At 67.5% G+C, this 12,932-nt stretch overlaps 5 protein-coding genes across 6 annotated transcripts; 2 read left to right on the top strand and 3 right to left on the bottom strand.

Annotated features, from left to right (window-relative positions):
- Positions 1-394: 394 nt before the first annotated feature.
- Positions 395-2,549, bottom strand: SLC39A1 (solute carrier family 39 member 1). Of its 2 annotated transcripts, none has more exons than XM_063176649.1 (3): positions 2,311-2,549; positions 1,972-2,108; positions 395-1,407 (listed from the first exon to the last, which is right to left on the bottom strand). In XM_063176649.1, the coding sequence occupies exons 1-3, from the start codon at positions 2,489-2,491 to the stop codon at positions 760-762; spliced, it is 966 nt and encodes a 321-aa protein (XP_063032719.1). In that variant the 5' UTR covers positions 2,492-2,549; the 3' UTR covers positions 395-759. The 2 variants fall into 2 exon arrangements, with proteins under 2 accessions (XP_063032719.1, XP_063032718.1); XM_063176648.1 differs by having other exon boundaries at positions 1,972-2,102; positions 2,320-2,545.
- Positions 2,550-3,541: 992 nt separating this feature from the next.
- Positions 3,542-6,549, top strand: CREB3L4 (cAMP responsive element binding protein 3 like 4). Its single transcript, XM_063176651.1, has 8 exons — positions 3,542-3,736; positions 3,839-4,024; positions 4,680-4,757; positions 4,848-4,954; positions 5,640-5,708; positions 5,778-5,853; positions 5,928-6,018; positions 6,126-6,549. Exons 1-8 carry the CDS (start codon positions 3,632-3,634, stop codon positions 6,344-6,346), a joined length of 933 nt encoding a protein of 310 aa, XP_063032721.1. The 5' UTR covers positions 3,542-3,631; the 3' UTR covers positions 6,347-6,549.
- JTB (jumping translocation breakpoint) lies at positions 6,529-8,264 on the bottom strand. Its single transcript, XM_063176653.1, has 5 exons — positions 8,151-8,264; positions 8,027-8,067; positions 7,663-7,748; positions 7,499-7,578; positions 6,529-6,936 (listed from the first exon to the last, which is right to left on the bottom strand). The coding sequence occupies exons 1-5, from the start codon at positions 8,198-8,200 to the stop codon at positions 6,780-6,782; spliced, it is 414 nt and encodes a 137-aa protein (XP_063032723.1). The 5' UTR covers positions 8,201-8,264; the 3' UTR covers positions 6,529-6,779.
- Positions 8,265-8,787: 523 nt separating this feature from the next.
- Positions 8,788-11,220, bottom strand: RAB13 (RAB13, member RAS oncogene family). Its single transcript, XM_063176652.1, has 8 exons — positions 11,043-11,220; positions 10,275-10,335; positions 10,114-10,174; positions 9,929-10,006; positions 9,759-9,848; positions 9,244-9,309; positions 9,077-9,127; positions 8,788-8,995 (listed from the first exon to the last, which is right to left on the bottom strand). The coding sequence occupies exons 1-8, from the start codon at positions 11,164-11,166 to the stop codon at positions 8,918-8,920; spliced, it is 609 nt and encodes a 202-aa protein (XP_063032722.1). The 5' UTR covers positions 11,167-11,220; the 3' UTR covers positions 8,788-8,917.
- A 393-nt stretch (positions 11,221-11,613) lies between these two features.
- On the top strand, positions 11,614-12,906 carry RPS27 (ribosomal protein S27). Its single transcript, XM_063176654.1, has 4 exons — positions 11,614-11,669; positions 11,931-12,039; positions 12,303-12,413; positions 12,782-12,906. The coding sequence occupies exons 1-4, from the start codon at positions 11,664-11,666 to the stop codon at positions 12,808-12,810; spliced, it is 255 nt and encodes an 84-aa protein (XP_063032724.1). The 5' UTR covers positions 11,614-11,663; the 3' UTR covers positions 12,811-12,906.
- The last annotated feature ends 26 nt before the right edge of the window (positions 12,907-12,932 follow it).

Raw genomic sequence — 12,932 nt, 5'->3', positions numbered from 1 at the left:
CTCCCAGTGATCTGTGCGGGCGCTGCGCAGGGAGCGCTGGGAAATGGAGGCGCTGGGTTACGAGGTACTGGACGGTGAGGGAGGCTGGGACTACAAATCCCGGAGAGCAGCGCGAGAGCGCCGGGCTGGGAAGGGGCGCGGCCTCTGGAAGGGGCGTGGTCTGCTCTGTGAGCGGAATGGGCTGGGACGAGCTTGGAGGGGCTCAGAAATGGGGGCGGCTCTGGGGGTACAGCGGGGTCGCCCCCTCCCCGAGCCTGGGAACTGAGCAGAAACCCCCCAGACCCAAAATTAGGGGATATCAGACTCCCCTAGCACATATATCCTGGGGGGTGAGAGGGCACACTGAGACACACACCCCAAATCCCGTCCCACCCTCCCCAGGCACAGGCAGAAATTTGGGATTCAGTTCTTTATTTGCTTCATCTAACGCCCCCAAATCCGGGGGAGTCCGTAAGAGCACTTGTGGTTATTGAGGGGGGGACACTCACCCCCTCCCGGTGTCCTGGGAGGGGGGGTCACAGCACCGATCCCTTGTGCAGACGGGGAAACTGAGGCACAGCGCTGAGAGAGGCACTTTGGCACTTTGGAAAAGGGGAGTGCAGGGTGGGAGCGAGAATGGGGGATCCCAGGTCGGGCTTGAGAAAGAGGACAGGTTAGAGAGGGAAACTGAGGCACAGAGCTGGGAGAGGCACTTTGGCACTTCGGGGCACAGGAATCCCACGGGATCCTCCGAGGCCGGGGCGCAGATCCCGGCGGATCTCATCCCTTGACGAAGAGGATGGCGCTGACCAACGCGAAGCCGGCGAGGATCAGGATCACCTTGGGGATGCGATTCCGCGGCACCCCCAGCTCCTGGGGCAGAATCTCCAGGAAGGTGACGAAGAGGAAGGTGCCGGCCGCCAAGCCCTCCAGCACGGCCCGGCACAGGCGCTGCCTCGGCCCCGCGCCCGCCGCCAGCGCCGTGCCCACCCCGACGCCCAGCGGGGACATGAGGGCCAGCAGCACCAGGCACGAGGCCACGGCGGGCGGGCGCAGGCGGCTCCGCAGCAGCTCCAGCGAGAGGCCGAAGGCCACGGCGCCCTTGTGCAGCAGCAGCGCCAGCAGCACCCGCAGCGCCGCCGCGTCCCCTTCGCGCAGCCCCAGCGCCAGCCCCTCCAGCACCGCGTGCAGCGCCAGCGCCAGCGCCAGCGCCCCGGCCCGCAGCACCCCGGGGGCACCGGGCACCGCCGAGCCCGCCGGGACGCCGGGGCCGGGAGCCGCGGCCTGGATGGAGGAACCGTTGGGCAGCAGCGCCCGCGACTCCTCGGGAGGCTCGGCCAGCTCGCGCTGCGCCAGCGTCACCTGCTCCAGCACCAGCACCAGGAAAAAGCCCATGGCCAGGATGAACTCGGGCAGGGGGAACTGCAGCTGTGGGGAGGGGACGGTGGGGACAGTCAGTGCCAAGGGGGAGGGGACAGTGCCAAGGGGAAGCTGCGGGCAGAGGAGGATCTGTCCGTGCAGCATGTGACGGGGAAACTGAGGCACGGAGCTGGGAGAGGCGCTTTGGAGAAGCCAGGGGATATTGTCACCATTCTGGCTGCTCCGCTGGCATCCGTGTGGCCCTGCTGTCCCTTCTCCGTTGCCCCTCCTTCCTCGTCCTCAATGTCCTCAGTGCCCCATTCTCACTGTACCCTCTGCAATGCCCGTGCTCTTTGTCCTATTCTCACCGTGCCTCTTCTCTCCCTGTCCCACTCTCACTGCCCTTCCCTCTGTCCCTGTCCCACTTTCAATGTCCATCCCCACTGTCCATCCTCCGTCCTTGTCCCATTCCCCCTGTCCATGCTCTGTCCCTGTCCCACTTTCAATGTCCATCCCCACTGTACCCCCTCTGTCCTTGTCCCACCCTCACTGTCCCCCTCCCGATCCCGGGGACAGAAACCCCCCTGGGGACAGGGACACCCGTGGGGACGGTGCCAGCCGCGGGGGTCTCACCGTGACGCGCAGCCCCTCCAGCGCCGCGCCGATGCTGCCCAGGTAGTCGGGCAGGAGGTCCAGCAGGAAGGTGCCCATGAAAACCCCGCCCGAGAAGCAGCTCACCAGGCTGAGCACGGGGCTGCGGGGGTCTGCGGGGGGAATCGGGGGGCTGAGACCCCAACGAGACCCCCCCTCAACCCTGCACCCTGCCAGGCCCCGCGGGGACAGCGCTGAGGCGGGGACAGACTCTGTTTCAGCCCCTCGGACACCCCCAGACTCCCCAAGACCCCCCTGAACCCCCCAAACTCCATGAGCCCCCCACTCCCCGAACCCCCCAGACCCCCGGGACCCCCCAATTCCCGGTACCGGGGGGCTGTCGGAAGCACCAGAGGGGTGCGAGGCCGCAGGCGAGGGGCAGCAGCAGCAGCAGCACCAGCGACCCCAACTTCACCCCCAGCCCGGGCGGGGGCTGCGAGGCCGCCCCGGGGCTCCAGGCCAGCGAGGCCCCGGTGCCGGTGTCCCCGATGCCGGTGTCCATCGTGCTCCCGGTGCTCAGCGCCCGCAGCCGCCGGGGAAGCTCCGAGCCGCGCTGCGCATCCCCGGGAAGCGGGGCTGGAACGGGACGGGCCGGTCAGAGCCGCCCCCGGCCCCGGTGACTCACCCGGCACCGACCCCCGCCCGCCCGGGGGCCCCGGGACACGGACAGGGCGGCGGGGAGGGACCGGAATGGGAACAAGGACCGGAATGGGAACAAGGACCGGGACCGGAATCGGGCACCGGGATGGGGAACTTGGGACCACAGACCGCGTTAGAGGTCAAGGAGCGCGACCGGGGACCACGACCGCGATCGGGATCAAGGACCGGGACTGCGACCACGATCAAGAACCGGGATTGCGGACCGGGACCGAGCGGGGATCGGGAAATAAGGACCGGGACCGGGAGTCAAGGATCGGCTTTTCCGGGACCGGGATCGGAAACGGGGCCGAGGACAGGAACGGGGGTCGGAACCGAGGACGGAACCGAGGACGGCACCGGCGGGACCCCCGCTCCCCGCGCCCCGCACTCACCGCCCGCCGCATCCCAACGGCGTCCCGGGAACTCCGGGGGGCGGCACCGCCGCCAGCCCAGCCAATAGCGGCGCGGAATCCCCGGTTACGTCACTGATTGACGCGCGGACCAGCCAATGGGGAGCGAGCAGAGCCCGCGCGGCCCCGCGGCCCCGGGAGCGCGCACGTGTCCGCTCGGCCGGGCGGGGCGGGGGAATGCTCCGGTTACCGGGGGGATCTCCCCGTTCTTGCACTCCCGGACCCCGTTAGCGGGGACATCCCCCGTTCCTCCACCCCAACTCCGTTACCGGGGGCGCGGGGGGCACCGGCTCCGGTACAGAGCCGCCCCAAGCCCGGTTACCCCGTTCCCGGCTCCCCCGCGAGACCCTCCGGAGGCAGCCGCACCCCCCGGTGCCCCGGTCGGGCGGCCGGAGCCCCGAGCCCCGCGGGGGGAGGGATGATCGCGGCCCTTCCCGGCACGGGGCGGGACTTGGCCGCGTTCCCCGGGATCCCGGAGATCCTGGTGCCCAGCGGCGGCACCGGGCGGAGGCGGCGGCACCACCGGGGACCGGGGGACCCGCAGGGGGTTCATCTCCGGGGCTCGGGGCACGAGGGATCCCCAGGGAACCCCAATGGAGGCACCGGAGCTCCCGGAACCCGACGGGCTCTTCCCAGATCCCGCCTCGCTCCCGGTGCCGGTGCTGGGCTTCCAGATCTTGACGCTCCCGGAGGATGATGTGAGTGGGTGCGGCAGGACCCCCCCGGGGACACCGGGATACCCCGGGCACACCGGATGTCGCGGGGGTCCCGTCACGGACCCCGGCCCGGTGTCCCCGCAGGGCAGCGGCACCGAGGAGCTGCTGGGGCTGACGGTGAACCCCGACATCGCCTGCGGGCTCGGCACCGGCCCGGAGCCCCCCCGGCCCGAGGGGCCCCCGCCGGTGCTGCTGGAGGTGGTTTGTGACCTGCACCCCTCGCTGTTCCCCGGCACGCAGCTGGCCCCGCAGCCCGACCCCCAAACCACGGTGAGTGCCTGCACCCCCAGCTCACACCCGGACCCCCCAGCTCAGCCCCGGACCCCCTCAGTTCAGTCCCGGACCCCCCCAGTTCAGTCGCGGACCCCCCAGTTCAGTCCCGAACCCCCAGCTCAGCCCCGGGCCCCCAAGCTTGCCCCAGTCCCCCCAGTTCAGTCCCGGACACCCCAGTTCAGTCCCGGACCCTTCCAGTTCACCCCTGGACCCCCCCCAGTTAATTCTCAGACCTTCCCAGTTTGTCCCCGGACCGCCCCCAGTTCATTCCCAGTTCGTCCCCAGACCCCCCAGTTCGGTTCCAGATGCCTCAATTCACTCCCGGAATCCCCAGCTCACCCCCAGACCCCCCCAGTGCACTCCCAGACCTTCCCAGTTTGCCCCCGGACCCCCAAGTTTGCCCCCAGACCCCCCAGCTCATCCCCAGATCCCCCCAGCTCACCCCGGACCCCCCCCCAGCTCACCCCCAGACTCCCCCAGTTCACCCCCAGACTCCCCCAGTTCACCCCCAGTTCCACCCTAGACCCTCCCAGTTCTCCCCAGTTCCCCCCCAGTTCACCCCAGTTCCCCCCAGACCCCCCTAGCTCACCCCAGTTCCCCCCAGTTCAGCCCAGTCCCCCCAGTTCAGCCCCATTCCCCCCGTGTCGCGCAGCTCCGGCTGACGGAGGAGGAGCGGCGGCTGCTGGCACAGGAGGGGGTGACCCTGCCCGGGGCGCTGCCCCTCACCCAGGTACGGCCGGGGGGCACACGGGGGGTGCTCGGTGCCACCGGGACGGGGACGGGGGGGGGGGGGGACAGCAGTGACCCCTCGGTGCCCCAGGCCCAGGAGCGGCTCCTGAAAAAGGTGCGGAGAAAGATCCGGAACAAACAATCGGCGCAGGACAGCCGGAGGAGGAAGAAGGAATACCTGGACGAGCTGGAGAGCAGGTGGGGTTATCCCGGCGTTCCCGTTATCCCGACATTCCGGTTATCCCGATGTTATCCCGGCGTTCCCGTTATCCCGACGTTCCGGTTATCCCGATGTTATCCCGGCGTTCCCGTTATCCCGACATTCCGGTTATCCCGATGTTATCCCAGCGTCCCGGCATTCCCGTTATCCCGGCGTTCTGGTTATCCCGATGTTATCCCTGCATTCCCGTTATCCCGACATTCCGGTTATCCCGATGTTATCCCGGCATTCCCGTTATCCCGACATTCCGGTTATCCCGATGTTATGCCGACGTTCCCGTTATCCCGACATTCCGGTTATCCCGATGTTATCCCGGCGTTCCCGTTATCCCGACGTTCCGGTTATCCCGATGTTATCCTGGCGTTCCCGTTATCCCGATGTTATCCCTGCATTCCCGTTATCCCGACATTCCGGTTATCCCGATGTTATCCCAGCGTTCCGGTTATCCCGATGTTATCCCGGCGTTCCCGTTATCCCGACATTCCGGTTATCCCGATGTTATCCCGGCGTTCCCGTTATCCCGGCGTTCTGGTTATCCCGATGTTATCCCTGCATTCCCGTTGTCCTGACATTCCCGTTATCCCGGAATTCCAATTATCCCGGCGTTCCCGTTATCCCGGTGCGCCCCATTCCCCGTTATTGTCCCTCTCTCTGTCCGGGCAGGGCGGCCGCGTGCTCGGCCCTGAACCAGGAGCTGCGGAAAAAGGTGCAGGAGCTGGAAACGAGCAACGGGTGAGCACCGGGATGGGGCACCGGGAAGGGGCACCGGGATGGGCACGGAGCTGACCCCCGTTCCCGCAGGTCTCTCCTGCGGCAGCTCCAGGCGCTGATCAAGGAAACCTCCACCAAGCCCGCCCAGACCGGCACCTGTGTCCTGGTACGGCTCCTCCGGGACCCTCCCGGGACCCTCCCGGTCCCGTTCCGGGCTCACGGCTCCCGTCCCTCCCGCAGATCCTGTTCCTGTCGCTGGGGCTGATCCTGCTGCCCAGCTCCAGCCCGTTCCGCCGGGACGGCGACCGGGACGGCCTCGGGCCCACCGGAGGTAACGGGAGCACCGGGAGGGGGGCTGGAATGGCCTGAGGTAACGGGAGCACCGGGATGGGAACCGGGACAGCCCCTCCAGCCCCATCGGTGTCCCCATTCCCGCAGTGATCTCCAGGAACATCCTGATGCGGCGGGAACCGGGAGCGGCCGCGGAATTCCCGTTCCCCCGGTGGATGTCGGGGCCAGAGCCGGGACCGGGAGCAGAGGACGGAGGCGGGGAGGGGCCTGGGGATGGAATTCCCGTCCCCCGGAGGGATCCGGGCACCAACTCCTCCAGGCAGGACGCGGGGACAGGAGGGACGCGGGGACACGGGGATGAGATGTGACGGGGGAACGTTCCAGAATAAACCTGAACTGCGTTTCCACCCCGTGGAATGTCGGGGGGACCCCCAAAGGCCAAACGTGCTCCAGCCACAGGGACTGGGATTTATTCCACATTCCACCACCCTGGGGACCCTCAGCCCTGGAATAAATGGGGATCCCCCCAAGCAAACAACCGCAGCCTCACTCCAGGAACCATGACCAGGATTTATTCCACATCCCTCTCCTGGAGGACGATCCCAGAGCAGATCCCGGTGCTGGGGGGCACGGCGATCCCCCCCAAAAGGACAAACCCAGGGATTTATTCCGCACCCGCTCCGGGGGATGCCCTGGATGCTCCCCAAGGCAGATCCCAGCAGGACTCCAGGCAGCAAAGCCGGGGCCGTCTCTCCTCCCGGCGCTCCGGGCCGGCGGAACTCCCGGCTCCGAGCCCTCCGGCTAAATGGACTCGATCTGCTTGCGGACCTTCTCGAGCGCCCGCCGGTCCAGCACGCGCTGCCGCAGCACCACGAGCGCCGCCGCCGCCGCCGCCACGCCCAGAGCGGAGCCCACGAAGCGCCAGAAGCGCTGAGCCTCCAGCGCGGCCGAGCGGCAGCTGCGGCACGGCCCGGGGCAGCGAGGGATGGATGGATGGATGGATGGATGGATGGATGGATGGATGGATGGATGGATGGATGGATGGATGGATGGATGAATGCCCCGTCCACCCCCTGGCAATCCCGGCCCCGATGCAATTCCCAGCTCAAATCCCCTGGGAGTTCCCAGCCCCAATCCCCTGGAATTCCCAGCTCCAATCTCACAGGAATTCCCGGCCCCTATCCCCCGTTATTTCCCAGCCCCAATCCCGGGATCTCCCGGCCCCAATCCCCCGTTAATTCCCAGCCCCGATCCCCCGTTAATTCCCAGCCCCGATCCCCCGTTAATTCCCAGCCCCGATCCCGTTAATTCCCAACCCTATCCCGTTAATTCCCAACCCTATCCCGTTAATTCCCAGCTCTGTTCCCGTTAATTCCCAACCCTATCCCGTTAATTCCCAGCCCCGATCCCCCGTTAATTCCCAGCCCCAATCCCCTGTTAATTCCCAGCTCTGTTCCCGTTAATTCCCAGCTCCGTTCCCGTTAATTCCCAGCCCCGATCCCGTTAATTCCCGGCCCCACCTCTTGTACTCATCCCGGTGGGACGAGGCGCAGTTGATTTTCTCGATGAAGCCGGTGGGGCCGCACGCCGGGATCGTTTTCTGCCAACGGGAGCACGGAGGGCTCGGTCACGGGGAGAGCCCCGGGATAACGGGGGGACCCCGAGCCCGGGGAGCCGCACTCACCATCTCGAAGCCGGAGCACCGCGTGCACTCCTGGGCAACCACGAACTGCTCCACTCGCCAGCACGGCGTGGCCACCGCGGGGCTCGCTGCGGGCCGGGGGGATCGCGTTACCGGGGAACCGGCGGGGAGCGCCCCGGTACCGGACAGAGCCCCGGGGCCGGACCGAGACCCCGCGACCGGAGAGACCCCTCCGTCTCCAGCCTCACAGCCCCGGATCTATCCCGGTCTGAGCCCCCGGAACCTGTCCGAGCACCCGGGATCCCGTTCCGGGCCCCCCGGTCCGAACCCCCACATCCCGGTCCGAACCCCCGGGACCAGACCGAGCCCCCGGGACCGTCCCAAACGCCGGCCCTGCCCTGCTCACCGGGCCGCTCCTCGCTCGCTGCCGCCGCCGACGCCGCCGGGCTGTGGGCACAGAGGAGCTGCCGTGAGGGCCCCGCACCGGGCCCGTTCCTTCCACCCCCCGGTTTCCCCCGGTCCCCGCTCACCGCAGCCCGCTCAGCACCGCCAGCAGCACTGCGAGGCCGCCGGGCCCCATCGGGGCGGCGGGATCCGCGGGAAGCCCCAGGAACCCCCGCGATCCTCCGGGAACTACCGGGCCCGGCCCTGCCGCGACGGCGGCGCCGCCATGTTGGAACTGCCGGGGGTGCCGGGAGGGGGAGGGCGGGGCCTGGGGCTCAGCCAATGGGAGAGAGGGGCGTGGTCCGAAGTATGCATAAGGGGCGTGGTTTAACCATAACGGGAATAGCTTAATTTATGAGGGGCGTGGTTTCGGTTTAATTAGGGGCGGGGATATGCGGATGCGATGGAGGCGTGGCTCTGGGAGTGGGCGTGGTTTTAAAAATCAATGGTGCTGTGGGCGTGGCTTGGGCGCGGCTTCACCGCCGCTCGTCCCGGTCGCGATCACGGTATCGAACTCGATCCCGTCTCCGACCCCGGTCCCGGTCTCGGTCCCGTCTCCAATCCCGATCCCGGTCCTGGTCCCGATCATGGTATCGAACTCGATCCCGTCTCCAATCCCGGTCCCGGTCCCGTCTCCAATCCCGATTCCGGTCCCAGTCCCAACAGCGATCCCAACCCGGTTCCGCCCCCTCCAAACCCCCATCAAAGAGACTCCGGAGCCGGGACAAGGCACAGCGGGGCTTTATGGCACAAGGAGAGAGGGGGGCAGCCCCAAATCCCCCCAGATTCCCCCCCAGATCCCTCCGGAGAGGCGCCCGCGCTGCCCCGGGGGTCTCGGGGAGCTCCCGAGCCCCTACCCCAGGGAGCATCTCCCGCCGGCCTTCCGGGGGGGGCCGGGCTCCAGCAGGGCCCTGCTGCTGCTGCCGGGGGGCTGCGGAGAGAGTGGGGGGTCAGGGGGGCGCAGGGGGGGTCGCTGGGCTGCCCCCCACCCCCAAATGCCGGCCCCACTCACGGCTTTGCTGAAGGATTTGTGCAGGATGTCCCGCGCCAGCGTGCAGAAAGCCTGGGGGGACAGGGGCTGCTCAGAGGGGGGGCAGTGCTTGGGGACCCTCCGGGAGGAAGGAGGGACCCCCCCATCCCGGCAAATTTGGGGGTGCAGTCCAAGGGACCCCCCCTCACCTCCTCCACGTTCTGGCTGGACTTGGCGCTGGTCTCGAAGAAGCGAATCCCGTGTTCCTTGGCCAGCTGAGGCACCGTGACCCTCCTGTGATCCCCTGGGACCCCCTCCAATCCCACTAACCCCTCCCCAAAACCCCTGCGACCCTCCCAATCCCAATAACCCCCCCCAAAACCCCTGGGACCCCCTCCAATCCCACTAACCCCTCCCCAAAACCCCTGGGACCCCCCCAATCCCACTAACCCCTCCCCAAAACCCCTGGGACCCCCCCAATCCCAATAACCCCTCCCCAAAACCCCTGGGACTCCCTCCAATCCCACTAACCCCCCCCAACCCTCCTGTGACCCCCCAATTCCCATGGAGACCCCACAGACTCCTCCAGCGCGTCCCCAGAACCCCCCAGACCCAAAGCCGCCTCCAGACCCCCCCAGCCCCACAAATCCCTCCCAATCCCACCCCCAGGGACCCCCCAGCACCCCTTCTTCCCTCGCAGCCCCCTCCCCGAGCCCCCTCCCACCTTCTCGGCCGCGTCCCGCTGCACTTTCCTCCTCCCTTCCATGTCGCACTTGTTGCCCAGGAGGAGCCGCTCCACCCCGGCCGAGGCGTTCTGGGGACAGGGGAGGGAAACACGGGCAGGACCCCCGCGACCCCCACCCAATTCCCCCTCCCCAGAATCCCCCCACCCACCTCCTTGATGCTTTTCATCCAGTTCTGGATGTTCTCGAAGGATTTCTCGTCCGTGATGTCGTACACCAGGACGATGCCCTGGGTGGGGGGGGATCGGGGGTCACGGGAGGGGGGTCGGGACCCCCTGCCCGCGGTTTTGGGGTGGGGTCCCGACCCCCCCCCGGGCTGCAGCCCCCTCCCCGTACCACGGCTCCGCGGTAATAGGCCGTGGTGATGGTTTTGAAGCGTTCCTGTCCCGCCGTGTCCCTGCGGAAACGGGGCGGGTTTGGGGATTTTGGGGGAATTTTTTGGGGGGGCATTTGGGGGTCTCCAACCTTCCCCGAGCATCCCTCATTCCCCGACTCACCAGACCTGCAGCTTGATCTTCTTCCCATCGATATCCACAGTGCGGATCTTGAAGTCGATGCCTGGGGGAAAGAGAGGGGGGCACTGGGGAGCAAAACCAGTGCCCTCCCAGTGCTCCCAGCGACGGCATTCCGGCGCCCAGGAACCATCTGGCTCTCCGGGAAAGGGGGGGGCAAAATCCGGGAGGGGAATCTCGGGGCATTCCGGGGCGGAGGTTCCCGGGAAGAACCCGGTGGGCTCCCGGTGAGGGGGTTCTGGTCAGTTCCAGCGTGGGGGTCCCGGGGATTTTGGGGTGGGGGTTCCTGCTGAGTGCCAGGGTCCCGGTGAATCCCGGGATGGGGGTGCCGGGGCAGAGAGATGTGGGAGGGGTCCCGGGGGGATTTCGGTGAGGCGGGGTCCCGGTGAATCCCGGGATGGGAGTCCCGGTGGTCTCCCGGGGTGGAAGGATCTGGGAGGGGTCCCGGGGGAATTTCTGACTGGGGGAGTCCCGGTGAATCCCGATATGAGGGTCCCGGTGGGGTCCCGGGATGGAAGGATCAGGGAGGGATCCCGGGGGAATTTCAGAGAGGGGGGTCCCGGTGAATCCCGGCTGGGGGATCCCGGAGGGGTCCTACGATTGGAGTCCCAAACAATCCCGGTGAGTCCCGTTGGGAGGTCCCGGTGAATCCCGGAGGTTCCCACTTGGGGAGGGTCCCACTTGGGGGGGGGGGGGGTCCCGGTTTGGGGGGTGCCGGTGAATCCCGGTGGGTCCCGAGGGGGTCTCACTCACCGATGGTGGAGATGTAGGTGCTGCTGAAGTTGTCCTCGGCGAAGCGGATGACGAGGCAGGTCTTGCCCACGCCGCTGTCCCCGATCAGCAGCAGCTTGAAGAGGTGGTCGTAGGCCTTGGCCATGGCCCCCGCCACCGCCCGCCGCCACCGGGACCGGGCCGGCCCCCCCGGGCGGGGCCTGGCTGCGGCCCCGCCTCCCGCCGTGACGTCACGCCCAGATCACGTCACCAAACTGATACGCTTACGTCACGAGTCCGATATGCCACTCCCAAGATGGCAGAGGTTCAGCGACCTCCCCAAAATGGCGGCAACACAGGGACCATCTCAAAATGGCGGAAACACGAACCACCCTACTGACAATGAGGCACTTTCCCAAATTCCGACAGTTTAAAGAACCACCCCAAATGGCGGCAATGAGAGGCGCCTTCCTCAAAGTGACAAAACTTTAACGACCGTCCCAAAAGGCGGCTAAGTTAGCGACCTTCCCACAATGGCGTCAACACCGCCGCCACAGCCCAACGATGGCACCGCCCCACTTCCGTCCCTGGGGCCGCCCCTCAGCGGAAATGGCGCTGCGGGGCTGAGCCCGTCCCTTTCCGGCCCCTCACGCCGCCGCCGCCATGCCTGTGAGTGCGGCCCGACCCTGCCCGGGCTCCGCCGCCCCCGCGGCCGCCCCAGAACCGCGCCCGGCGGGGCCAGGGAGGGGCGGGAGGGCGCGGGGAAGGCGCGGGGAGGGCGGCGGGGCCGGGGGCGCGCGGGGCGCTGAGGGCGAGGAGCGCGAACGTGGGAGCCCCAAGATGGCGGCAGCGGCGTGAGGGGACGGAGGGTGGGGGGAGCGGGAGCGATCGCGGTGCGCCCAGGACTGACCGATCCCGGTGTCCCCGCAGCTCGCCAAGGACCTGTTGCACCCGTCTCCCGAGGAGGAGAAGCGCAAGCATAAGAAGAAGCGGCTGGTGCAGAGCCCCAACTCGTACTTCATGGACGTCAAGTGCCCCGGTGGGCATCGAGGGTCTCCCCGTGTCCCGCTGTTGTCCCCGCTCTCTCTTTGCCCTTCCATGTGTTTATTTCCCTGTGTCCCGCCGTCTCTTCGTGTTTTTCCCCGTTCTTCTTCTCCGTGTCCCTCCCGGTATCCCCCCTTTCGTGTCCCTTCACGCGTTTCCTGCCTTGTCCCGTTGTCCCTCCGTGTCCCTCCACGTGTCCCGGTCCCCCTGCCCGTGTCACCCCCCGGTAACTCCGCTGTCCCGACGCTGTCCCCGCAGGCTGTTACAAGATCACGACCGTGTTCAGCCATGCCCAGACCGTGGTGCTCTGCGTGGGCTGCTCCACGGTGCTGTGCCAGCCCACGGGGGGCAAGGCTCGGCTCACCGAGGGTGGGTATCCCGAGGGGGCTTTGGGAATACCGAGGGTGGGAGGGGATGGAGGAATCCGGGGCTGCTCCATGGGGAGGTGCCGTGCAAGGAGGGCTTGGGGGGATTTGGGGTGGGGGGACACGGTGTGGACCCCACTGGAGGGGCTGGTTCCTGTTTGGGGTGGGGGGATTTGGGACCTCAGCGGGGCTGATTCCCCCCTCAGTAGTTTTGGAATTCTGGTGGAGGGTTGGAATGCCAAGGGGAGGTTTGGAATTTGGGCTGTTTTGGAAGCTTTTGCCATCAGAATTGCCCAGAATTCGGGATGGGAGAGGTGGAATTGCCGTTCCCAGAGCGGTGCAGCATTGCCAGGTCTGTGTTTGCTCCCCCAGGCTGCTCGTTCCGGCGGAAGCAGCACTGAGGCAGCCGGGATGCCACGGAGACACACGGGAATTCCGCCCTGTCCCTGTCGCCCCCTCCGCTTCCCGCTAATAAATTTTGGATAAAATACCCAAAATGGCTCAGGTCTGGTTCTTGGCTGCA

The sequence above is a fragment of the Melospiza melodia genome, chromosome 25 (genome assembly GCF_035770615.1).
Source record: "Melospiza melodia melodia isolate bMelMel2 chromosome 25, bMelMel2.pri, whole genome shotgun sequence".
Lineage (NCBI taxonomy): Eukaryota > Metazoa > Chordata > Aves > Passeriformes > Passerellidae > Melospiza > Melospiza melodia.
This window is presented reverse-complemented; position numbering and strand designations above follow the sequence as displayed.